General features: G+C 33.4%; 2 protein-coding genes across 8 annotated transcripts; one reads left to right on the forward strand and one right to left on the reverse strand.

Moving 5' to 3' along the window:
• Positions 1-10482: 10482 nt before the first annotated feature.
• LOC134252381 (intraflagellar transport protein 22 homolog) lies at positions 10483-16003 on the reverse strand. Its single transcript, XM_062734853.1, has 6 exons — positions 15891-16003; positions 14172-14254; positions 11898-11975; positions 11535-11633; positions 11333-11433; positions 10483-11033 (listed from the first exon to the last, which is right to left on the reverse strand). The coding sequence occupies exons 1-6, from the start codon at positions 15927-15929 to the stop codon at positions 10879-10881; spliced, it is 555 nt and encodes a 184-aa protein (XP_062590837.1). The 5' UTR covers positions 15930-16003; the 3' UTR covers positions 10483-10878.
• Positions 15913-24917, forward strand: LOC134252380 (sarcoplasmic reticulum histidine-rich calcium-binding protein-like). 7 transcript variants are annotated; one of them, XM_062734846.1, is made up of 10 exons: positions 16126-16442; positions 17728-17903; positions 18375-18497; positions 18611-18763; positions 18905-18967; positions 22370-22435; positions 22594-22650; positions 22752-22823; positions 23093-23143; positions 23721-24917. In XM_062734846.1, the coding sequence occupies exons 3-10, from the start codon at positions 18387-18389 to the stop codon at positions 24390-24392; spliced, it is 1245 nt and encodes a 414-aa protein (XP_062590830.1). In that variant the 5' UTR covers positions 16126-16442; positions 17728-17903; positions 18375-18386; the 3' UTR covers positions 24393-24917. The 7 variants fall into 7 exon arrangements, with proteins under 7 accessions (XP_062590831.1, XP_062590830.1, XP_062590829.1 ...); XM_062734847.1 differs by lacking the exons at positions 16126-16442; positions 17728-17903 and adding an exon at positions 15913-16010; XM_062734845.1 differs by lacking the exon at positions 17728-17903 and having other exon boundaries at positions 23721-24916.
• The last annotated feature ends 1652 nt before the right edge of the window (positions 24918-26569 follow it).

Here is a 26569-nt window from a genome sequence, read left to right on the forward strand (position 1 = left end):
TTTCGGCATCGTCGCAAACCACCGCCAAATTGTACGATCCTCTCCCATTCTGAGAGGAGAGAGCTATATGCGGACTCCGGACCTTGGCTTGAGACGATGGCTTTTCGGGTTGCAGCTTGAATCTCCCATGTCTTCTTCACATATTTGGCGGTCATTTTTATCGCACATGAAATAGATGCTCAGTTTACATGGCTTATTAGTTTTGATCATTAGTTGTCAAATGCCCACCTGTCTGTTCTAGATGTCTACACACCATAGCTTTTTTCAACCAAACTTTACCACCAGATAATGTCTTTGCAGGTCCGTAGAATGCGAGGGTGGGGTGGAGTGGGGTCACTGGGGGGGGGGGTCGGTCTTTATTAGTGTAGTATTTTGTCATAGAAAATTTTCCCTTAGACATACTAAGATGCTTGTGGATTTTGCTGAAATATCGAACACTGGAAAATTTAAGTTTGGAGTTTATTTTTTGATTTTTTTTTCCCGCCTTGTCATATTAATTTGGGAAGCCCCTTTTGAAACCGTTGCTACGGGTCTGTCTTTGACATGAGCTGTAACCCCCCCCCCCTCCTTAATACGTATTGTTGCTGTGAGGTCGAACACTGGAATATAATATTCCAGCATTGAAGGGGGGTACCAAAAATTAGATAAAGGTTTATGAGTTTGGATTTACGAAAGCCCATTGGGCTCATTTTCGTAGGTTAAAAAAATTAAATTTTCGTGTTATAACGCGAAACTTTCGCGATATATAACGCGTACAACTTTCGAGAATAAACGCGATACTCACCTCTTCTCTGAGAGATAAGAACATGAACACTGACGCGAACTTTCATGAATTTATGAATAAATTATCATTTCCTCAGAAGGTGTCCCGGAGAAAGGATACTAGTAGATTAGTCATCACATTTTTTTTTATTTCAAAACCCCACCAATTTATAAAACTAATTTTACTTTCTTGCACATGTTTTTCAGTTGTTAAATTCAAATAAATCTTTAGACTGGTTATTTTATTGAAGGAAAATCTCCACTTGACACTTTCTCAAGCTGTTTTTATCAGCAACACTCACTACAACTGTACCACTATTAAATTAAGCAATCCATCATTTCTAACTGAAAATTACTAGTATACATTGTAGAACATAACTTAAAAGGTGCCATATTATGCTTTTTACGTAATAAATATAAACATAAGGGATGTTGTTGATTACAAATTGATCGAGGAGGAGAGGTCTATTTTTCTTAATTTTTCTTCAATATTTATATATCCGATGGGTCATTGAAAAGTTCGTGGACTAGCGCCATAAATCAAAACTATTAAGGAATACAGCAAAGAGTTTTTACACTTTGAATTAATTTTCAATGTTTTCGTAAGCAATGGAATGACAACGCGGCGCAACCTCAAAATACGATGTCGTATTTCTACAGTGAATCGAACGGAGACAAATGAAAATTTGCCATCCAATTTTCACCCATGTGGTAGGCACAATTGACAAATTTACCTTATTTTTTTTTCAATTTCTGAAATCTTTATTTTAACTTTTGATAAACTTTGAATGGTTTGAACAGCGTTGAGAAAGACAAAATGTGACCGTAATATATAGCAAGAAAACTTTAAATTGTAGCTTGTGGTGGTCCAAGATCAAAATGGCCTTTCGCCTTTCTTTGTAATGAATAAACTAGATCACAAAATCGGAAGAAAGACTTATGCAAATGTCTTGGTTAAACAGCAAAAGTTTCGCGTTATCACAATATTTGATATCAAATGAAAGGTCTTGTCACAAGGATTAAATATTTGAAGTATGAAAGTCCTGGTTCTAACCCTTCAAAAATTATGGTCAATGATGTATTTTAAATGTAGGTCAAACTCCAAGGTCAAAGGGTCAAAGTTCTTGGTATCCAATGAAGCGTCTTCTCAGACGGATTACATATGTAAAGTATGATGGCCTTATCCCTTACCGTTCAAAAGTTATGGCCAAGGTGATAACCATGGAAATCTTCAAGGTAAAGATCAAAGTTGTTTGTACTCAATGAAAGGTCTTTCCACAAAGAATATATATATGAAGTATAAAAGTCTCTACTGTTCACAAGATATTGCCAAAGTAAAAGTTTGGAATTTTTGTGTAAAAGTGGGTCGAACTCCAAGGTCATGGTCAAAAGGTCAAATTTGGTGGTACCAAAAGAAAGGTCTTGTCACAAGGACAAGGTTAGAGTTTTTGCGGACAAACAGACAGACAGACGGACGAACATGACAAAAACTATACCCCCGAAACTTCATTTACGGGGGCATAAATATCTCTCTGAGTATGATACCGTAATCATGGACCAGTACATATGGAATACAAAATTAAAAAGTTAAAAATGTTGAAAACGTCGAATATACTCCAAAGTATACCCCCGGTAAGTGATAAACATGAAATAATTTTCATGGTTGTTATGGTTACATACTAGCTGTAGCCATACAAAATTAAATGGCAATTTTGGTTATTGCTGCTATATTAAAGAAAAATTTTAAAATTCAAGACTTGTAAATACTAGTAAAATATCGTTATAATTTCCCATCAATGACATATTTTTTTTAAATCAAATGGAAGTAATAATATTTTCCAGCAAATCTTGGGAATTTCTATGCCCCTGTAAACAAAGTGTCAGGGGTATATAGTTTTTGTCGTGTCTGTCCGTCTGTTTGTCCCCAGAAACTTTAACCTTGCCCATAACTTTTGATCTAGTGGAGCTAAGACTTTCATATTGCACATGTGTATTCCTTGTGACAAGACCTTTCTTCGGGTACCACCAAATTTGAACTTTTAGACCTTGACCCTGGAGTTTGACGCACTTGAACACAAAAATTCCAAACTTTTACTTTGGCCATATCATTTCAACAGTAGATACCAGGACTTTTATACTTCATTTATGTATTTCTTGTGAGAAGACCTTTTATTGGATATCAACAACGTTTACCTTTTGATCTTGGAGATTTCTGTACTTATGAAAAAAACTTTGACCTTGGCCATAACTTTTGAACGGTAAGGGCTAGTGATTTCATACTTCACATGTGTAAATCTAGTGAAAAGACTTTTCATTGGATACCAAGAACTTTGACCCTTTGACCTTGGAGTTTGACCTACATTTAAAAAGCAAATCTTGGCCGTAACTTTTAAGGGGTTAGGACTAGTGCTTTTGTACTTTACATATTCAATCATTGTGACAGGGCCTTTCATTTGATATCAAGAAATTTGAGCTTGACCTTGGAGTTAGGCCTACTTTTTAAAATGTTTAACTTGGCCATAACCTTTAAACGGTTAGGGCTAAGGTTTTTCATACTTCACATATACATGTATATTCTTTGTGGCAAGATTTTTCATTTTTCATTGGATACCAATTACCTTGACCTTGGAGATTTCCGTACTTATGAAAAAAACTTTAACCTTGGCCTACTACTTTGTGTACCTTTTTAAATTTGCATTTAAGAAAAGTTTAATCTTCATTATGTTGCCATACGGGGGGTATCAGTGTTTGACAAACACATCTTGTTCTAACAGGAAAATTAAACAAGGGATTCTTACTCTTTTTAGGTATTTGATTCCACTTCTGGAATTGACAGATTTGTGTTTTATGCTGTTAGCAGGATTCTTGAGATCAAAACTCGCATAGTTATAAATAACATTAAGCCTTAATTTATAATATATTAAGCAAAACAATGCTGTAAATTTTACTTCCTGATAGCGAAATGATAAATGCATATACGTAGGCAAGAATAAAATATTCATCAGTTCCCCTTTTAAATTGAAATCTAACTTAAACTTGTACATTTGTTATAACGTAATTTTCATTGAACCATTTTTTAAATAGTAACAAAAAGAACACAGTTCAAAGAGAAATTTTAAAATATGCAAATGCAATTATACATTATATATAATACAAGTTTAAGAAACCTAAAAATGTTTGAACATCCAATTTTCTGATCTTTAGTATAACAAACGAAGACATATGAGTTTCAGTTTTATGATACTGTCTTTAACTGTTTCAGACATTCAAATAATAAGTACACGACAATTAAACATAATAACTGTGAAATTACTCATTTCCCTGGGGGTTTAATTAACGATGTTTTCGATGCATGAAGATACCAACGCATTTATGACACCCACGAAATGTAAACTTTCATATGCATTACTACTAAGCATTTTCTAACCACGAAATAAAATCCCTCCAAACCATTTTCCCCCTCAAACCTAAAAAATTTGACCCCACAAAAATATGTGATTTTACAGTACTTCTTATTTGACTTTCTAATAATTCAAACATTATTATAAACGCCAATATCACTGGCAAGGAAATAAAATCTTTTATTGGAAAGACCCCTTTTAGCGATAGAAGACAAACACTTTACTCAGGAGTGTTTTATCATAGAAGGACATTTTTATCCCTCTCTATCTCTAGATCTTCCCCTCTCTTTCTCCCACTCCCCCTGTATCTACTGCATCTTTTTACGATATAGATTTTACATCCCTTTTCATACATTTAGCTTGATCAACAATCTGTTCAACGAAATGACAGTGTCCAAAAACTATAAATTTATAGCTTAATTTACAAATTCTACTTAGAAATTTTATTTATTTGTATATGTATATTTCTGTAACCCTCTTTCTCTCTCTCCCTCTCTCTTTTAAAAATGTTATTAGCTTCTAGTACACTTTTCTATTAAATTTTTTTAAACGCAATTTGATTTGAATCATTTCAAAATTTAACGAAGAAATTGAATTTGAAGCAAGGAGCATTCAGTGAGGCTGTAGCCCAGTTAAATATACTACTCAAATATTTTCCACTATGTTGTTAATCATTATTTGATAGTCTCAACCTTCAAATCAGGGAAAATATAAATCAAGAAAAATAGTAGTTCTAAGCAAAAAGGATTTTGAACCAAAGAAAAGCCAAGCTAAACAAGAAAATTCATTTAAATGGTACATACGTGCACGTAAAGATTAAGAGAAGAGAAAGGCCTAATTTACAATTTTTGAATTGTCAATGTTGAAATACTAAGCGTAATTAATTGCGTAAATATAATTATATTTTTGTCATCAGATCAAAATGGTGCTCCAGTTCTTGCATGGTTTCATCATCATGATGCAATTTTGTACCAACTACAACTTCTAAGGTCTGACCAAAAGGAGATGGGAGTCATTTGTACGAAACATTTATGGTTTAAATGTCTATGATTTGGTTGGCTGAACATAGCTGGTCAGATTTTACAAACACAACCATAGGGTTTTTATGCTCCCCAATCGATAGATCCAAGGCATAGTTTGTTTTTGTCCTGTCTGTCTGTCTGTCTGTCTGCAAAAACTTTAACCTTGCCAATAACTTTTGACTGGGTCGGACTATGGCTTTCATATTTTACATTTATATTCCTTGTGACAAGACCTTCCTTTGACCTCTTTACCTTGGAGTTTGACACACTTTTACACCAAAATTCCAAACTTTAACCTTGGCCATAACTTTTGAACGGTAAGAGCTAGGGCTTTCATACGTCACATATTTATTCTTTGTTACAAGACCTTTCATAGGGTACCAACAACTTTGATCGTTTGACCTTGGAGTTTGACCTACTTGTAAAAAAAGTTTAATATTGGCAATAACTTTTGAACGGTAAGAGCAAGGACTTTCATACTTCACATATTTATTCTTTGTTACAAGACCTTTCATTGATACCAACAACCTTAGCCCTTTGAACTTGACCTCGGAGTTTGACCTACCTTTATAAAACGTAAACCTTGGCCATTATCTTTGAACAGCGGGTACTAGGGTTTTATATTTTGCATTAGTATTTCTTGTGAGAAAGCCTTAATTTGGCTATCAACATGTTTGATTTGCATTTGAGAAAATTCAAACTTCGCTATGTCGCAACATGAGGGCATCAGTGTATCACAAATACATCTTGTTTGTTAAAAAAAAAGCAGGGCTATCGATCCACACTTCAGGCGACTGAGCTTCAACCTTGCACATATACTTCATGGTGTTAATATTTCAGATGTACATTCCTTGTGACAAAAGCTTTCTTTGAGTAATATATCTGATCTCTTGATCTTGACCCTACAGTTAGACTCGCGTCTTCAAATTAACAAATTTTAAACTTGGCAACAATTTTTGAACGATTGTTGCAAGGGCTCTCATACTCTCTGTGTTTATTTCTCGTGACAAAATATTCCCTAGCTTTAGGGAACTAAGAATCTTAATTCGTTGACCTTGACCTTGAAATTTGATTTACTTTGAAAAACGTTAAACTTGACCATATCTTTTGAATGGTTAGTGCCAGGGCTTTCTCATTAGACGTGTATTTCTTGTACAAGACCCTCCTTTGGACATCAGAGTTTGATCCACTCTTACAAAACTGTTTACCTAGGTAATAACTTTTGCTAGGACTTTAATATCTCATAGATGATTTTTGTTGTCACAAGAAATTCCTATAGATAGAAGAATTACACTTTATGTGGACCTTGGTGTTTTACGTTACCTAATGTGTTCGAAAATTTACACCTTAATCAAAATGTTGAAATATACATATGATACGAATGTCAACTGGTGTAATAAATAGCCAATTAAAAGTTCTCTCACGGCACAGGGGTGGGGCATAAGTCGTCTGATCGTTATCAACAACAATTTTAAGTTCCTATGTTATTAATTTCGTAACCAATGAGAATCTACTGTATTCTCTCTGCCTGTTTGAAAGTCCAAAGATAGGGTAAAATACTCATATCAACATTTGACTCTTTATCCTTGACCTTGGTGTTTTACCTACTAAATGTGTTTGAAAAACTTTAACCTTAATCAAAAGTTTGAAATTAGTGTTATGCTTTTCATGCCCCCGTAAACGAAGTTTCGGGGGGGGGGGGGGGGGGGGGGGGGTACAACCAAATTTGACCTTTTGACTCTTGACTTTGGCAAAAACTTTAACCATGTCCATAGCTTTTGATTAAGTGGAGCTATGACTTTCATATTTCACATGTGTATTTCTTGTGTCAAGACCTTTGATTGGTACAACCAAATTTGACCTTTTGACCTTCATATACATATATTCTTTGTGGGAAGACCTTTCATTGGAGACTTACACTTTGATCTTTTGACCTTGACCGTGGAGATTTCTGTACTTATGAAAAAACTTCTAACCTTAGCAATAACTTTTGAAAGGTAAGGGCTAGTGCTGTCATACTTCACATATGTAATTCTTGTGAGAAGATCCTTCATGAATACCAAGAACTTTGACCCTTTGACCTTGGAGTTTGACCTTCTTTCAAAAAGCAAACCTTGACCATAACTTTTAAAGGGTTAAGGCTACTTAATATATTTAATCCTTGTGGCAAGACCTTTCATTTGATATCAAAAACTTTTACCCTTTGAGTTTGACCTTGGAGGTTGACCTACTTTTTAAATTTTTTTTATATTGGTTATAACTTTTGAACTGTTAGAGCTAGGGCTTTGTTACTATGTAAAAAACTTTAACATTGGGCATAACTTTTGAACGCCAAGGGCTAGTGCTCTCATACTTCACATTTGTAATCCTCGGATACCAAGAACGTTGACCCTTTGACAGTGACCTTGGAGTTTGACTTACTTTTAAAAAACAAACCTTGACCATAACTTTTGAAGGGTTAGGGCTAGTGCTTTCATACTTTTCATATTTAATCCTTGTGACAAGATCTTTCATTTGATATCCAGAATTTTGACTTTGACCTTGGAGTTTGACCTACTTTTTAAAATTTTTAACCTTGTTCATATCTTTTGAAGGATTAGGGCTAGAACTTCCATACTTCAAATATGTATTCTGTGTAGCAAGACCTTTCATTGGATACCAATTATCTTGACATTTTGACCTTGGAAATTTCCGTACTAATGAAAAATTTTAACCTTGACCTACTTTCATATTCATAATTGTGAGAATACCCTACTTCGGGTACCAATATATTAATTTTTTATTCAAAGTTGGACGAAAATGGAATTTAAAGTGTAAAATATTTGTACAGAATAATAAGGATTGTTTCAGAAGGGTAGAATTTTGAACGTCACAGAAGGTTTACAATTTCTTTATATTCTAGAAATTGCTATTTGCATCATTTGCAATGAAATTAGGTCCAAAAATATATACCAATCCAGGCATCTGTTTTTTGTTTGTATCATATGTCCTTAATCTTCTCTATGTTGCCATACGAGGGCTCAGTGTTTCACAAACACATCTTGTTCACATGTAGACATTTTTGGGTAGCAATAATCTTATATTTTTGAGCTCTTGACCCTGGAGTTTAACTTGCGTTTGAGAAACTGTAATCTTTGGGGTTAGTAGCCTGACGGGGTGTCGGTTTTTCACAAACACATCTTCTTTTTAAAGTAGTGGATATTATTATGCGTATTTCTGGGGAAAAAAGGACCACTCCATAATGGGTCCTGCTGTTCTTGAAAGCCAAAAATCTTTCAGGGGCTTATATCGAAATGCAATTTTATATTCCTAGTAAGGGTGTCTTAAAAAAATTACACCCAACCCAAGAAAGGATATTCAAATTGAGTGACTGTTACACACTAAGTTAAAATAAACGAATGATCAAACCAATATAAAATAAATGAATAATAACAAGGAATGCATTAATTAATGGATTAATCATTTAAATTATAGCTAAAAGAAATAAATGCATAGATAATAATTTAAAATTAAAGTTACAATATAATATCATAGAAGATTTTTTTTCGATAAAAAGGAAAACAAATTGAAAACACACACATCAAAATCTATCACCATGTTTCGGATATAGTATACTAGAAAGACGAAGATTATGTGTGAATAAACTTCCGAGTATGTATTGGTAAAAAATCTTTATCATATTTAGCTAGTCAGATATATGCGAGTATGGTTAAATTGACTCAGAGGAAATTTATGAATAACACAAAAATTTTGCATTCGATTTCGAAAATTGCAGTGAAGTACTTGTAATCTACTGCACATAGGCGTCAGAACCCGCGATAATTGGGGGTTGGGGGAGGGGGGGGGGCATTTTGTTTGGTAAAGAGAGACATGTAATATAGGCACTGGACATTATCCCTAAACGTTTTTTTTTTGTTCCCCCGCTTTCGCGAAACGGAAAGCGAGTGGACATTAAAATTTCATTCGTCTATCCGTCTGTATATCTGTCCGTCTGTCACAAAAACTTGAACCTTGGTCATAACTTTTGAATAAGAAGAGAAAGGTATTTCATATTAAACATGTGTATCGCCTGTGAAAAGACCTTTCTAAATATAGTATGATTTTGACCCCTTGACCTTGAATTTTGACCTACTTTTTAAAAAATCAAAAAAATAAAACATAACTTAGAATTGTCCATAACTTTTGAATGAGAAGATATAGGGCTTTCATATTATATATGTATATTACCTGTGATTAGATCTTTCCAAATACACTATAATTTTGACCTCGTGACCTTGACGTTTGACCTATGCATATACTTCTCATAAACTTTAACCTTGGTCATGACATTTGAATGAGAAGAGATAGGGCTTTCATATTAAAGGTGTATTGCTTCTGACAAGACCTTTCTTATTACACAATGACTTTTGATCTCGTGACCTTGTAGTTTGACTTACTTTTCAGAAATGTTAATTTTTGCCTGATAACTTCTGATTGAAAAAAAGATAGAGCTTTCATATTTGACATGTGCATTACCTGTGACATGAATATTTCCAAGCAGGCTATGATCTTGACCTTGACCTTCATGATTGACATTATTTTCAAAAAATCATCTTTCAAATAGGTGATAACTTCTGAATGACATATGATATCATATTTGACACAATATACCATATATAATGAATCTCACCCATAAAGACACAGAAAGCAGGGGACTACAATTCTTTGAATTTGCTTGTTTTAACCAGAAAGCTACAATTCTGCAGCTACCAGGGATTTAAATAGATTTTTTCAAAAAAGTTGTGTTTTGATGAACTATGTGAATAAAAATATTCTGTTCATCAATACTTCTTCTTAGATTTTATTCATTGGATGTACTATAATGTTGGTGGCTTTTCTTGAAAATGAAATTGATAATCTTAATCAGTATTTAATATAAGTGTACCTTGAAGTCCTTGATACATTTTTTGACCCCCCTCCCCCAAAGGAGTTGGTGTAAAGAGGTTTCTCTGAGGAACTATTCAATCTGTATGTTACTTATTTAGCTTAGTCCCACCTTATTGGGACCTGAACTATTTGTGACATTTACATGTATATGGCAGAGAATTTATTAAAATCAAATAGTTTTTCAAAAATAACTTACGAAAAAAAATATTTTCAAGAAATTAACAAAATTTTTGCATTGCTATCCACCACTTGAAATGCATGATAATTTTAGAGTGGAAGGCTTCAACACTTATTTATCATGTGCTTTCAAATACGTCATCACCTCATATGCTCAAAACAAAATTCACTTTATAAATATATACAAAAGCAAGTGATCTTGTGTATCATTTTAATTTCCAGTAAATAATACTTCCATTATAATGTACATACATGTATAATCATTTCATATCACCTTTCAGTGTGTCAACATGTACTTACAAATGTCAAATACAAGAAACATTTCATTTATATTAGTTATAGTTTCTCTTTTTATAATTGATCTAATTATACAGATTTTTTATTTGATGCTTATATTAATACATTTTAAGAGTTTAAAAAATTACACTCAGATGTTGCTTTATACCTTTCATAAAAAGTTGATCACAACAATTTTTGGTAGAAAAAATGGAAATTCAAACATTTTTTAAATATATAAAATAACTTTAAAAGTATGGACATGAAAAAAAAATATCAATTGTCAAAAATGTCTTCATAGCGGTCTAACTTTGTCATCGGTTATTCATGATGCTTAATTCCTCCTGCTCTCTCTTGTCTGTCATGGCTGCCAGTAGCTGTGTTAAGTAGTTCATGAATTCATTTCTCAGTGTTTCACCATCATCATCAATGTTTGTTTGTATCACATGAATCTTCTTAAATGTGTCAGCTACCACAAAAATAGAGACATTTTTAAATTAGGTAAAAAAAAACAACTTATTCTTATGTTAAGTTAAAATGAAAAATTTGATTTTACGTACACATTAAATTACAATAATTTCAAAGGCAAAGTTAATCAAATTAAATGTATTTCATGAATATTTGTAATAAACATATTTCGTTGCATGGATTTGACTCTACCATGACAGTTGGATGTTTGAATCTTAATTACTCCTAGATTCTTGCAATTCCATAGAAAATGCTGATTTAGAAATACCCTGATATTGATGAATACATGTATTTACTTACAAAGTACAGATCTTTCCCTTTCATTTGCCCCTGGTTTGTGATGTGCAAATATTATGCAGGCGCTTTCTTTAATATTTTGGTTTTCAACAAAATAGTTATACCTGAAATCCAAAAGTATTTTTATTTTCAATCAGTTTTCAAAATTTGTCTTGCACAAATTCATAGATCAATTTTGGAATTTGTATTTGGATTAAAAATTTACCAGTTTTCTAAGTCTTTATCATGATTGGGCTGGTCAGGGTTATATACAAATATCACTCCATTGGTATCTTTAGCAAGAGCTGACCAACAAGATTCAAATCTAAAAAACAAGAAGATTATTTAATGTAAAACACTGCTTATTCTAAATTTCATTCAAAAATTTAAAATTTCCGACACTGATTAAAAAAAAATCCCCCAAAACAATAGAAATTTCTCCAAATTTGAAGTATTATATTTCCTTTGATCTTAAATTATTTGGAATTATTTTTAAATTTGTAAGTGTTGGTTTTATTTGTAATTAATAACTGAATTCTATGTCTCTTTGTGTCCTTTGTCGATTAGTAAGATTCTCTGGTTTCCTTACTTTGGATCCCCACTGACGTCCCACATTTCCACATCCACTCCCTGTCTGCTGTTGGTCTGGGATTCAAACTCCAGAATTCTACAAAGTAGGATTATTGTTATAGTATCATATGTATATGCTTCTAACAGTTTATAAAGGTGCAATTAAAAAAAAAAATGATAGGTGTGATAAATAATGGTCAAGAGCAAGTATAGGATTTTTATGCAAAAGCATGAAACAATATAGAATATCATTTGTTGTATTAAGAGCCATTCTCTGTAATGACTTGGAATTTTATATAGGAGCTGTGGCACGCATAGTCTCAGAATTTCTCCAAACTCTCTATGATAAAAGTCATTGATACCCTAAACTGAAATCAGGCAAAAATTGGTTGCTATGTGTTATAGTTACCATGGCAACATGTCTTAAAGTTTGAAAATTGACAATTTTTACCATGCTTAGAGCCCCATAATTAACATTTGCGGCAAGGCAAACAATTGGCAATGACTGTTTCCAAAAGTTGAAGGCCTGTTGCCTCAAATGCATGATAAACAGGTTGGGTAAATCAACTATTACATACGTTACTATGGTAACAAAGTATTCAAAAGTAAAAAAAAATATTCATTGAATTTTATATAGTCATACACGTAAAAATAAAAAGCAATTATAGGATGAAATGTGACCAAATAATAGAGAAAAGAGCCTTGAAGCATAAACCAAGAACACATTATGATATTTCATTTTGGTTGGCAATGGTTGCCAGGGTTTTTATACAACAGAGAGCCTTCAAATTTACACTCTGTATGTTTAAATCTGATCCTATCTTTTAATAAAGCACATTTCCTCATAACTAATGATCAATTTTTAAAGATGTTGGTGTGGTCCTTATTTTCCCATTTAAAAAAATTCAGATTGGATTCTTTAAATAGAGTGTTGCTATGGAAATAAGCAGGAAAAAAATGCTTAAAAATCTGAAAAATATTTCGTTTCCTTGGATACGTACCCTCAAATGTAGATTCCCAAAACTTTTATGATTGATATTTATTAACAGCTAACCTGACTTTTAATTTTGACTATCATCCATTCTCTAACTGGATGCAAGAAGGTGGCACACAGGGTTTAATATTGATATTAAGTTCACAAAATCGAACATTTTCCCTTCTTGGTAACCATAGCAACAGTGTTGTTTTCTTCGTCAAGTTTTATCAATATATGATATTCAACTTCAGTTCTACCAGATAAGTACTATTCAAGGTGGGTCATATAATATGTTTCTTGATTAAATGGCAAGTTAATTCTTAATGCAGCAAAAAATAATTCACTTTTAACCACTTATACGTTGTCTCCATGGTAACACCGCAAAGTAGCAATTAATCCCAATTTTTCTTATGGTTTTAGTGTTGTAAGGTCCTAAGAATGCATGTTTGTCAGTCTTGAATTTCCATGTTTTTTCTCAAGACAGTAGCATTAACCCAATCTTACTTACTGATTTTGCTTGGTTACACTGTGTTACCATGGCAACCATAAAAGTTATTTATAGAATAATATTGCTTATGCCCATATACTTAAGGTTAAACATTTTCATTGTTTTTCTTAAGTCGTTGATTGAGTTTGAGCATGTAACACCTACAATTAGTGAATACGGAGTGTTTTTCAGCATATTTCAGCATTTTAAATGTATTCCAAATGTACCCTTGGTTACCACTTACTTAGAGATATATTCTAAACAGTTTCTTTGCGGTATAAGTGGCAACAAGGTTTCATGTTTTTGTGAGAATGGTTTGTTGACTTTTCCTAGTTTTTATTAAGCCTCAGTAAAGATTTAAAGGGGCTGAAAATCTCATTTTTTCAAACTTTTTCGGCTGTTACCATGGCAACCGAGACACATAACAACGAAATTTTGTTTGATATATGTTTCTGGTGTCAAGTACTAAGAATGGGTGAAGTTTCATCAAAATCGGTGACCATGCAACGAAGTTTAAGTGGTTACAGAGAATGGCTATTAACTTTTAGATTTAAAAAGCTAGGCCATGCTTTTGAGCATTTTAAAAATACTGCACAAGTGAAATATGTGTAATTGCATAGTTCTCCTTTTTATCAGTACATTTCTTCAAAGAAACAGTAATCCAAATCTACAATTAAAAGATGTTCTATTCCAATTTTTCTTGAATAAATTTTCTTGGATAAATAAATCGGAAAAATGTGGAATGGAAAAAAGGAGAAAATTCTAAATATTCATATTCCACTAGAAATAAAGATAATGGTGGATAGATTATAGTCACTGTTATAATTTACCTTACTCCCTGGGTAGGATGGTACTCTCCACTGCTTCCTTCTGTGGCGTCTGCTAGGAAATTGGACAATGCTGTCTTTCCTGCCTGCAAAATAAGTGTCAAAAATTATTTTTTCCTCTTCAAATGAAATTTTCAATGCATTTAATCTGTGTATTAAAAGTGTGTGTACGGGAGAGGAGAAAATGCAGTGGACCAGACCGGGATTCGAACCTGTGCCCCCTGAAACTCCGGTCAGGTGCTCTACCAACTGAGCTATCTGGCAACCGGCGATCAAACCCGGCTGACCGCCACAGTCCTCCCTCCTTAAAGGTCTTTGGCCCTCCAAAGACCCCAACCCAGGCTCATCCCTGGCAGGCCTCTCACCTGTCAGTTTCAGGGCATGGCACGGCACCAAATGTAACAGGAGAGGAGAAAATGCAGTGGACCAGACTGGGATTCGAACCCAGGCCCCCTGATACTCCAGTTAGGTGCTCTACCAACAGAACTATCTGGCCACCAGCGATCGAACCCGGCTGACCGCCACATGTGTATCACTGTGCATTTAAGAGCATAGTGGCTAGTAGCCTCTATCTAATGACATACAATCTTCAAAGATATGCTGACCTACTACAAGTGCTACACAAGGAAAATTTATGCTAGGTACCAGTATGGCCTCCTTAGTTACCTGGAACTTCAAATCAAACTAGATTTTAATAACAATATTACTGTAATCTACAACTGTGCAAATCAGATATAAATTTACTGCTATATATTTTCACTTAAACATGTTAAAATTCAACTCTTCCAAAAAAAATTACAAACAAATATTTTCAAAAATCTAACATGCAGAAGTTAATAGGTCATCTGTTCATTCAAAAGCTGCAGAATTGTAGTTCTCCAATAAATATAGTTTTTTTTTTCTATGCCACTGAAGCTCTGGTCTTCCATCCAAATCTTTTCAGGCTAGTGACATACAGTTCTGCAGCTATTATTCAATAGAGGGATATTCAACACCTACGTCTAACTGATAGGTAAGCTTTTACTATCTTAAATGCAGGCAATATAAAGTTACAATATAACCAGTCATTGTAAACATGTTAATATTTATATGTCAATCATATTCATTAAATGTCATCATAAAATGTTTTCTTTGTAGATTCTGACTCTAAATCAACTTAACAGTTTTAACTGATATTTGTAAATGTTTCATATATGTTTAAAAAAATTACAATGTATTACATGTACAAAATGTAAGCATCGTAAGTAATGTTACACTAAAAAAATTGTGGCGGTCAGCCGGGTTCGATCGCCTGTGGCCAGATAGCTCTGTTGGTAGAGCACCTGACCGGAGTTTCAGGGGGCCCGGTTTCGAATTCCAGTCTGGTCCACTGCATTTTCTACTCTCCCGTTACATTTGGTGCCGTGCCATGCCCTGGAACTGACAGGTGAGAGGCCTGCCAGGGATGAGCCTGGGTTTGGGTCTTTGGAGGGCCAAAGACCTTTAAGGAGGGAGGAATGTGGCGGTCATCCGGGTTTGATCGCCGGTGGCCAGATAGCTCGGTTGGTAGAGCACCTGACCGGAGTTTCAGGGGGCCCGGGTTCGAATCCCGGTCTGGTCCGCTGCATTTTCTCCTCTCCCGTTAAAATATAAACAGTTTATTATGAATGCTGCTAGAGCTATTTTGACATGAAGAAAAAATAAATCGACGTAGTTTTTCTTAAATATGTTTTATATAATTACCATACAGGGTCCTACGACGAGAATTTTAACTTTAAACATGATGATTTCACTTTTGAAGAAGGAATGCTAAGGAAGCTTTCACAGCGCCGCCTAGTGTTCATCTGTGTTGCAGAAGTGTTTGTAATGGGAATGAAAATGCTTATTTTATGAAAATGCTGTCTCCGTAAATCTCCGACCACCCATGCTGGTCGGAGTTCACGGAGACAGCCGAGCGTCTGGTTGAACGAGACTAATTTTAGAAACATAAAATGATCATAATAATGCTCAACTCTATATATTGAAATATTTATTTCATCATTCATACATTTCATGGGACGAATTTACTCACAGTAGTTACATTAAACATGTCAAGCTTAAAACACTTCATTAACTAGGATTTGCTTTTACGACATCAACAAGGAATTCCCATCAACAATCTAAATGTTGGTAGTGTTGATATCACGTGATCAGTGTGCAGGATCTGTCTTGCAGTCGTTTGGTATTTTTTGATGATTATCGACGAGAACTGTCATGATTTAAGAAATTTCATAGTGCAATGTGTTCTCTGAAAATGTAATAATGATTTTCACTCAATTTTACAGAGTAATATCTATTGGTCATTCATAACATGGCAATTTTAGCAATGCAGAAAAATACATGTGATGTAGAGATACTTTTAGCAGCTGATTTAGAGCTATTATGGTCAGAAAGTTGTATTTTGTCATTCTCTCTCTTTGCCTTTACTAAAATGCGAAAGAAATCAATCATCTTCCTATTTTGCTATTTTGGTATTGGCTCAATATTCGTTATTACGTTAGAAACAACGATGTTTGTAATGCCCTTTATATATCAGGTCCGGCACAATCTCTTGATTAAGCTATATAGCTTGATTTGGCTATATAGCTTTATTAAGCTATTCAGAATAGCTTTATTAAGCTATTTTATTAGACTTTTTCTCAAATGTGTTATTTTTTCAACGTGCAAAAAGTTGCACCTTGGTGCAGTGGAAGCTTGAACTCTTCTGAATACAAATGAATGCATGTAAAAGTCACTCACCAACTTGTGTCTCCTTGAGAGAATTTGTACTCAAAGTTTTGGGGCTATTGATGAGTGACCACACAGTTATTTCTTGAATGAAATTATAAAGGAGGTCAGTTATGGCCAACATGATAATTGATTGGTAACAGTTCCGCACAATGAGAAGCAATCGTACTTGCCCTCGCCTCAACACACACACACAGTTACTCAAACAATGGGAATTCATATTTTGCTTAAAAGTATTAAACAGCAGCAATGTTCAAACGTTCTATGATTTAGGTTGTATTTTTGATGATCCATAGTACATATATATGAATAGTCAGATATATGCGACTTTTTTTTTTTACTTCTTGCAAAAAACGTTTTTGTGAAAAACTGCATATAGCTTTATCAATCTATTTTTGAATAGCTTAATAAAGCTATATAGCTTTTTAAAGCTGTATAGCTTAATCAAGAGATTGTGCTGGACCTGTATATTTAATTTTTTGTATGCTCCTCTAATGCTGCTGTGTTTGGGGGGTATAATTTCTATAAGTAGTCCAGTTAGGCAATGATAAGGTTAAAAATTGTATTTACTTTTTTGAGTGTATGCACCAGCATACAGAAAATTCATGGGAATATTTTTTTCATTGAATAGATGAATTTTACATTCCTAAGAGTTATCTCCGTCGTTGGTGTAACGCTCATTTTTCCCACTTTGTCCTTTGTAAGTTACCTATTAATATTTTTAATCTTCAAACGTTATCGGACAATTTGGATCTGTAAATGTATTGCCAGAATATGGGGCAACATGTAAAATGTAATAAACATTTTCATACAGATTTTATTTCTGAGATACTGACCCTTAAAGTTGGTAAGGTTGTAGAGGGAAAACAGTGTCGTACGCCGGTTGACCCCGGATTGACCCTGCAAAGGGGAATAACTTTTGTAATTGTGAAAGTCATCTATACAGCCAGGCGTCTGTACGTAGGGCTGCACAATAATATCAATATTCTTGTGAGGATACATTTTTATCACAGCATATTTAATCTCAGTTACATATATACATTCTGCTGGTGATGAAAGATTTATGAAATAAGAAAAGATCATCTTTACTTTTGTTGAAAAATATTGCAGTATATTTCACTATCATTTAAAAATATATCAGTACTGTATAGGGGGAAATTCACTCGCGGTGTTAATATTCACTATATTCACGGTGTTGATGAAACCATGAATTCAAGAAACAGTGAATAAGTTTTCAATAGGTATAGATAAGGGAGGAGACTTTTATAATATACCAATTCCGCGAATTCAAGACACCGCGACAGTGTCAGAGAAGAGAAAAACGTGAAAATTACAACCCGTGAAATTAATTCCCTATACAGTATGTACATTGCAATATAAAATTCCCAGCTGATATCCAGCCCTACATGTATGTTATCAGAATTGAGATAACTTCACACTTTTCTATGTTTATATTTATAGGTAGTCTAAATAATGGGCAACTCCTCCTCTTCTGAACTGCCATTGGCAGGAGTTATCTGCCTTGCGGTGTTTGGGTACACAGCCTTAATCTTTATTATTGTGTTCATCAGATACATGTGTGTGGTGAGTATTAATTTTATTTGGTAAGTGAACGAACGTAAAACAGTAATTACTTACATCCTCTCAAAAAATAATTCCTTTGACATATTGCAATGTTTTTTTTTTTTTAACTTTAGAGACAGGGAAAGTGCCAAGATGTGGAGTGTGGAATGTGTGGGAAGGAGGGGGCGCCACAGTGTTCCGATTGCTGTATCAGCTGTTCTGAGTCATGTGGATGTAGTGCCCCTTCTGTCAATAACTGCCTTAACAATTGTTGTCCTAATAAAAAGGTCAGTCAATGCAGTTTGAGAGTAATTTTCAAGAGAATTCATTCACTGGTTTAATATGACAAATCCAAATATTCAATACATGTACAATTTCCTGTTCTTTAATATGTAGGTTTACTTAAACCTGTTTTTTTTTTTCCACAGCTTACTTGCCTGGATATTTTGCTTTGTCAGTGCTGTTTAGGAGAAAATAATTGCTTTACAAATGTAAGTATTAAACTATCCCCACTGTAAATACATAAGCAATGACAAATGATGAATTTAATAATAATTTAAGGGAAATGAGATTGTATTAAGTTGCACGAAAATTTATGAGAATATGGAATGAAGGGGTTCAGATTCTATGCCACTAAACAAAATGACAAAGCAAGAATGCATGATGAACTATGAACTTATTAAAATATGACTAACAAGTTTATTATAGTGAGTGGTATTAGATTAAAGCATGTTTTATAGGAGATATTTAGCTGAACTTTTGAAAATGATGCACATACATTTTTTTTTAAAGATAATTGTTGTTTTTATGCAAACCAGTTGTTTGTTGCTCGGTTTATTCAACTGTGTCGGTAAAAACTAAACCAAAATGAAACTGTTTGTTTTTTGCTGTACCAGTGGTGCAATCAGTGTGGTACTCTCCAATCACAAAACAATCCAACATGACCTTTGACCTCCTAGTTTGTATATGTGTAAAAAGTAAGTATGGTGTGTAGAACTAACCTGTCACTTGTATCTGCTTTCTTTTTTTGGCACTCCTTATACTCACATTAACACCTGTTATGTATCCTCTCAACTAGTCAACTTCTCAACTAGTAGTCACCTTCTCAACTAGTAGTCAACTTCAACCTGTAAACTTTTCAACTATGTACTAGTCATCTTTTTGGCATAACTTGATTAATAAAGGGCCAATACTTTGCCTCTTTAAAGAAAAAGGGGCACATACATGTATAGACACAGTGCTGAAAAAATTTTGTCCAGTGATAAATTTGCACATTTTATTTCACATTCATATACACATATTAAAATTTGCATATTTCAAAACTATCAAAATGATTTTTCTTAATTATCAAAGTTGTTTTTTTTTTTCCCTAAAAAAGGATGAAATAAAATGGGACAAGATATTTGCAATACATTATGTTAGATTTAATTTGTTACTAAAATCTTGAGTGAAAAAATGAGTGGAATGGAAACATAGTTTTCTATGATGTAAAAATAATGATAACTTAATTCTATGCTCTACTTTCTTGTCAATTAATAAGTTCTCTCTTTTAGCTCACTTTGCTAGATTAGACAAGTACATGAATGTTGTTATAGTTGTTTGTTGTGCAAATACTTATCTTATAATAGCATGGTTAGTTAGGTCCCAAAGATCAATGATATATAATTATATATACTTAGCAAATCTCTCTGCCAACTAAAATGTCATTGGCATACACTCTTTTTCATTTCTCCATTTTTATAAATTTTGTATTTAACAAATGTCTGTTAAGTATTTATCAGATGTCTATTTTTAAAAACAACCAAAAACAAAATCCCTTTAAAACACTTGATCTACTGAAATTGCTTTCCATGCTTAATATTATTTCTGTAATTGAATACAGAGTGTGACAAAGACATACAAAAATGTTTGTGGGGTTAATTTTCAGGCACGCATTTATCCAAAATTATTAATACTTGAGATGAAAGACATTCTGTTTCAGAGAATTTGCAGCAGATTATGGTATTGAATCATGTATTATCTAAAGGTGAACTGACAGAAGTGCAGTTGAAAATTAGTGCTATCTTACCTATCCACTGTAATTTTTTTTCCAGAGCTCCGTAGGTTCTTGCAATTCTTGCCACTGTGATTTCTCCTGTCCGCAGTGTGAGGGCATCAGCTGTTGTTGTATTGAAATAAAGATACGTCAACCAAGTATGGGTTCCTTTACCCAGCCGCTCACCCCCAAACCACTACCTAACACCCCTCAGCTCAGTACCCCCAAAACCGCATCACTTACCCCAGCCCCCAGTGTAGGGCAAGAAAAACTTTTTATTCCATCTTCATCTCAAGTTTTTAGAACTCAGGTGCAAGTTAACAGGGCCTTTGATGATTCTTATGAGGAAAGAGAAGGGTATTTACAAAGTCAGGGGACTGAGAATTCCAAATCAAAGCCATTGCAGGGCAAGAGAGAAATTAAGGTTTTTCTGGAACCAAAAGATTTAGAAAGTGGAGAAAAGTTCAGTAATGTTCAGGTGAAAGGGAGAAAAATCAACAAGAAAAAGAACCTTGCTGTAATAGATGACAAAATACAAAACTTGGAAGAAAATATAGAAAGAGAAACCAGACCTAAGAAGAAACCAAGAAAGAAAAAAGTTAACCAAATAACAGAATCAACGAAAATACCAAGTGAACTTTCACTGGGAGAAATCCCTAGACCTTTAGTTCAGTTACCCCCAATACATTCATCATCTGTTGAATCAAGCACCATTCAATCCAATCAAAAAACCCCAAAGAAGGTGACTCGGAAAAACAAACCAATCAAATCCAATGATGCAGAAAAACTGAAACCAAAGACTGGGTAATGCAATCTTAATCTGGTTTGGACTATGCATGAGGGATGTCCATGTACCCTGCATGAATATGTGAGGAACACATATGGATCTGTCTCCATAGCTACAAATGTATGATAATTTTCCATACCTACTTCATCGTTTCATGCCATTATAATCTAGCTTGGCCACCTTGTAGGCATTTAGATGGATCAAAACTACTTTCCTCCATATTTTCTTAGAACCTTTTAAGCAATGTGCATGCATTCCTTACTCTTACCTATAGCTACATGTATTGGAGAAAGTATTCTTTCATTATTCCTTTACCTTGAGAGCATGGTTGTGGGAATTTTCTAATCCTGCATGATTAAGTCATTTTCTTTCTCTTCTCCTGGCAACTTGTCAACTGGTTATTTCCAAAGAAATTACATGTATGTGACTTTAAGGTATTGTCCCTACGTTCTGTTTAGATCTAGTTAAACTTTAGAAAATAAGATGCAGTTTATAGTTTTTTACTATATACTTTTTTTACTACATGTATATTGATACCAAGGACTTTTACTCATGGCTTAATATACCGTACACATACATACCACAGTATAAGGATTTACTTATATTGGAGAATGGGTACATGTTCCATGATATATCTTAATTTTAGTCTTTTTTATATATGTGAAGAGGGGTGTTCTTTCAAAAGTGTGTGGTTTTTGATTTGTCTTCTTCTTTTAAATTCTTTGGGAAAATCAGCTATCAAATCATTACTGCAAATTTTAGCTATTGTTTCCTGATATTTTATTTTGTCAGTGATGTAGACAAGAAATACTTGTTTCTTGGCAATTGCTCTTGGAGTGTTTTAAATGCAAGAAAAAGCAGGTTTTATGCATTTCACTGTGGAAATTATTACTATTATTATATTATTTCAGATCTTTGAATTTATTAGTGGGTTGATGTAAATCTCCTTGTCACCAATACTTAGACCGAAATCCTTTCTTGATGTGTTATACTTTATCCCCCATGTTCGTAAGGATAAAATTTTATAAATCTTAAGTCTGATAACACATTTTTTCCTCCTCCTTTTGGTAGCTGTACTATAGCAAGTCTTGCGAGATTCATTGTGGAACAGAGGGCGCTGTGAACTCCTGTCGTGAGGTACGAAAGCTCTTATACATGTATTACAAAATACGGGAGGGTGTGAATCTACAAAATTGGAATAAGCTGAATGATATTCTAATAATATACACTTGTATGTCTCAAAAGTTTTCTGCATAAAATATTGGAATTTGAATTTCTAATTTATTTCCACATAGAGAATTTTGGGCTTTTTCAATTGTGAGGACTTTCTTATGAACTTTTCCTGCTATGAGGTATGTTGAAAAATCAATTTGGTTTTTTTGATTTTGTCAAAAAGAAAAAGATTTGCCCATTAAATAAAAGCAAATTATAAAAAAAAGCCAATTATTTGTAGGACTACATTCATGGTGAAAGTTGTTGCCATTACAGCTGTAAGAAATTTTGGAATACTTTGTGTGACCAAAAGGTAACATGTTGCATAAATTTCTTTACTTAATTGTTGAATAGAAGTTTTCGGGAAAAAAAAACACACATCTTCATTCAATCACTACTCCAGAGTTCAATGTCATTGAACTTTGTTTTTAAAAGTGTTTTTGTGCATCTGCAAATTAAAATTCCTTCCATTCCTTTGACTCGAACAAGTTGTTGTTACTTTGCGGGAGAGATGTGTAATTTTTGATTGGTTTTCTTCAGCAGTACTGTTTACTGACTCCATAGCTTATTTGTGTCTTACAGTCTTGTCCAAAATTATGCAGCTGTGTTGACTTACTGCGAGCACTTTGTAGAGTATGTCAAAAATTCTCTGAATAATTTAAACTTTTCATACTTTTTGTTTTCTGAATATTTATTGATGAGATTTACCTCCTGTTTGTAAAACTTGCATGTTTGTTTAAACCATATCTTGCATGCATTTATAGAGCTGTAAGTAATAATGGCGTAAAGTCAGAAATATTGCCTTCGAATGTGATCAGGTGAAGATTATTTAATTCCAGGAACTTTTTTAGGGATTGTTTGATATGGGTATAGGCTGCCATTGTTACATATAGTTCATAAACTTTTATTATATACATTTATTTTACAGGTTATTTGATTTTTCATATTTATTTGAAAAATAGAATTCTTTAATTGTGAGATTTTAAAATAAAAAACGTCTTAAGTGAAATTTAGTATATAGTAACTTTCCTTTTCATTTTACTGAAAATTCTCTTAAAAGGCTTTTTTTTACTGCAAAATCTATGAAAAATTTAATATCAATTTATTTTTACATGCATATAATGGTTAATCATTGAATAAATTGTATCAATTTTTATTTACTAGGTATATGTAGGAGTATCATTCATGAAATTGTATTTTGAATTTTCAGAGAGCAAGGAAGCAAAAAGTAGAAAGTGTTGATGAGGGTATTGAGGTGTCTTTGGAAAGCTTAGAATCTTATATCAAGAGTAAAAGAGGTCATCATCATGGAGACAAGCAGCGACCCATTAAAAGTGACTCAGAAAGTGAGATAAGTAGTTGTAAGGTTCACAGAGGTCATCGTCATGGAGATAAGCATCAACCTGTTACAAGTGACTCAGATACTGAGATAAATAGTCGTAAGGGTCACAGAGGTCATCGTCGTAGAGATAAGCATCAACCCGTTTCTAGTGACTCAGAAACTGAGATAAGTAGTCGTAAGGTTCACAGAGGTCTTCGTCATGGAGATAAGCATCAACCGGTTACTAGTGACTCAGATACTGATTTAAGTAGTCGTAAGGTTTACAGAGATCATCGTCATGGAAATAAACATCAGCCTGTAACTAGTGACTCAGAAACTGAGATAAATAGTCGTAAAGTTCAAAGAGGTCATCGTCGTGGAGATAAACATCAGCCCGTTACTAGTGACTCTGATACTGAAATAAGTAGTCGTAAGGTTCATCTTAAAATACCAAATCATAGAACCAAAGTACCTCATAATAATGCCGATGACAGCAATGATTATGTAAATGGGAGTCAGGAGGAAGAGGATGAAAGTGATAGTTATAGCAGTGTTAGTTAGATTTCAATTTTAAAAGTCATTTGTAAGCTCAGTGTTAGGATTGAAAGTATTCTTTAAGCATAAGAATACTTCATTTACATGTATAATGCTCATATTAAGTGCCAATGTGACTATTCCCTCCCTGTTTTGACATGCTTTTTCATTTAAGCAAGAGACTGCTACTGACAGATTCATTCAGTATATTCAAAATCCAAAATATAATGCAAAACTTAATTTCAAAGAGATTTTTTTGTGATTGGGAGAATTATTAGCCTTTGACATTTTAAAGAGGGGGCACTCTTCATTTTTATAGCACCTTTTTTAGTTTTATCTGCGATTCCATCCATTCTTTGAAATTCTCTACGCACTGTTGAAAACCAATATGAGCTAAATAGCTAATGATAATTTTATTTGTCAAGTTTACTTTATTGTTTGTGGTTTTATCATTGATTTTGGTTCAGTGTGCTTGTTTATAATAATGTTTATACATTATACTATGAGGTTACAATTTGTAATGTTTAAGATTTTTTTACCTGTGATGGAAATTTTTATATGGTATTGAATTAAGTTTCAGTGATATTATATAGTTTGTTAAATATTAACCTAATCCGTCCATTTATATGGCATAAATTTGATAGATATAAACATGTAGCTCCAAGTGATACACCTTGGTTGTAATTTTATAGAGACAACTGAACTTCATAGCAAAATCTTAGTGTTTCTATTGAATACTTTGTATATGAATGCCTCCATTTCTTATTTTGAGTCAATTTCTCAGATCTTTGGGTTTATATTTTATTTATTTTTTTTTTTAGTCATATCTTCGTCACATGTTTACTCCTTTATGCAGAAGGTATAGCTCATAGGATATCGTTTTTATATCCATGGTTGTGAGGCATAAATAAAAGGATAAAAAATAAATAGAATAAAAAATTATAATCCAACCATGAACCATATCCTATATTTATTTTATTTTGCCATAGATATGAAATAAACAATGTATGTATTTATTGAATTTTTTTTCATACATTCTGTTGATTTATTTGGTCAACAATGAGAATTAAAAAATAAATGTTTTAAAAAATCATTTTCTATAATTTGAAAAATACCATATGACAAGAAATAGATTGCTAGTAGAAGCCTTTGAATTTTTAGGTCACTTTCGACATGTTGGCTGTTATTATTTGTTTTCATCCATTGTCATGTGATGTTTAATTTGCGTCATTCATCAATCCTAAACTTTGAACATTTCCAGTTTGTTCTCTTTAAGAATTGAACGAATTTCAACCAATTTTGGCATATAGCTTCAATAGCATACCGGGTATACATGTAGCATATATTAGTACTGGGGTAGGTTGAATGAGTGGAGTACAAAACTTGTTTATTTCACAGTCCCTTACCCCTCTTGGCCTGTGTGATAGGGCTGAAACCATTACAGTAAATTTTACCTTTATATTTGATGAAGGATGCTGATTTCATGTCATAGGAAAGAAAGGTAGGAATAGGTCATCTGAGTGACTCAGGTGACCAAACTACGAGGCAAATATTAAGGAATGTACATAACCTCTTTAACATAACAGAGCCCACCCCAACTCCTGAAACCTCACCCAGGTGCCATGACTTTTACTATATTTGAAAAAACTCTCATTATCAATCACAATCTTCATTTAGCTTTATCAAGCAGAGTGCTACATGTACAGTTCTGCAGCTAAGTCCTCATCTGTCTCTTTGAGTTGCTTGTATGAAGAACATACAATGTACTCTTGCATATAGAATCAACTGGGAGATATAAACCTGGTATTCAGGTGATAATGGTACATGTATATTGTTACAAAAACAGGTTAAATGACAGAGAGACAAAAGACTATTTGCAACTGAGTCTCCAATTAAAATGGGGGAATAAAAATGGAAGTTGATAATAGCAAAGATAATTCATTTGTCGACCATATACATGAACCACAGAGTGGTCAGCCCATCACATCTGTCTCATATTTGGATACTTTAAAAACTAGAGGTACTGTGAGCAATGAGCTCACTAAATGATACCCCCCGCCTCCCATATGAATAAAACGGCAGTGTCCATTTTGCTCTGGAAAATCCAAAATATATGTCAGATCAAAAAGTAAAATAGGAGGTGCACAATGGCAATATGTAATAAAGATTCTGTGAAAGTTTCATCAAATTTCATTCAGTGGTAT

The sequence above is a fragment of the Saccostrea cucullata genome, unplaced genomic scaffold (assembly GCF_032062105.1).
Source record: "Saccostrea cucullata isolate Sc308-1 unplaced genomic scaffold, CSIRO_AGI_Scuc_v1 ctg69, whole genome shotgun sequence".
NCBI classification, from domain to species: Eukaryota; Metazoa; Mollusca; class Bivalvia; order Ostreida; family Ostreidae; genus Saccostrea; species Saccostrea cuccullata.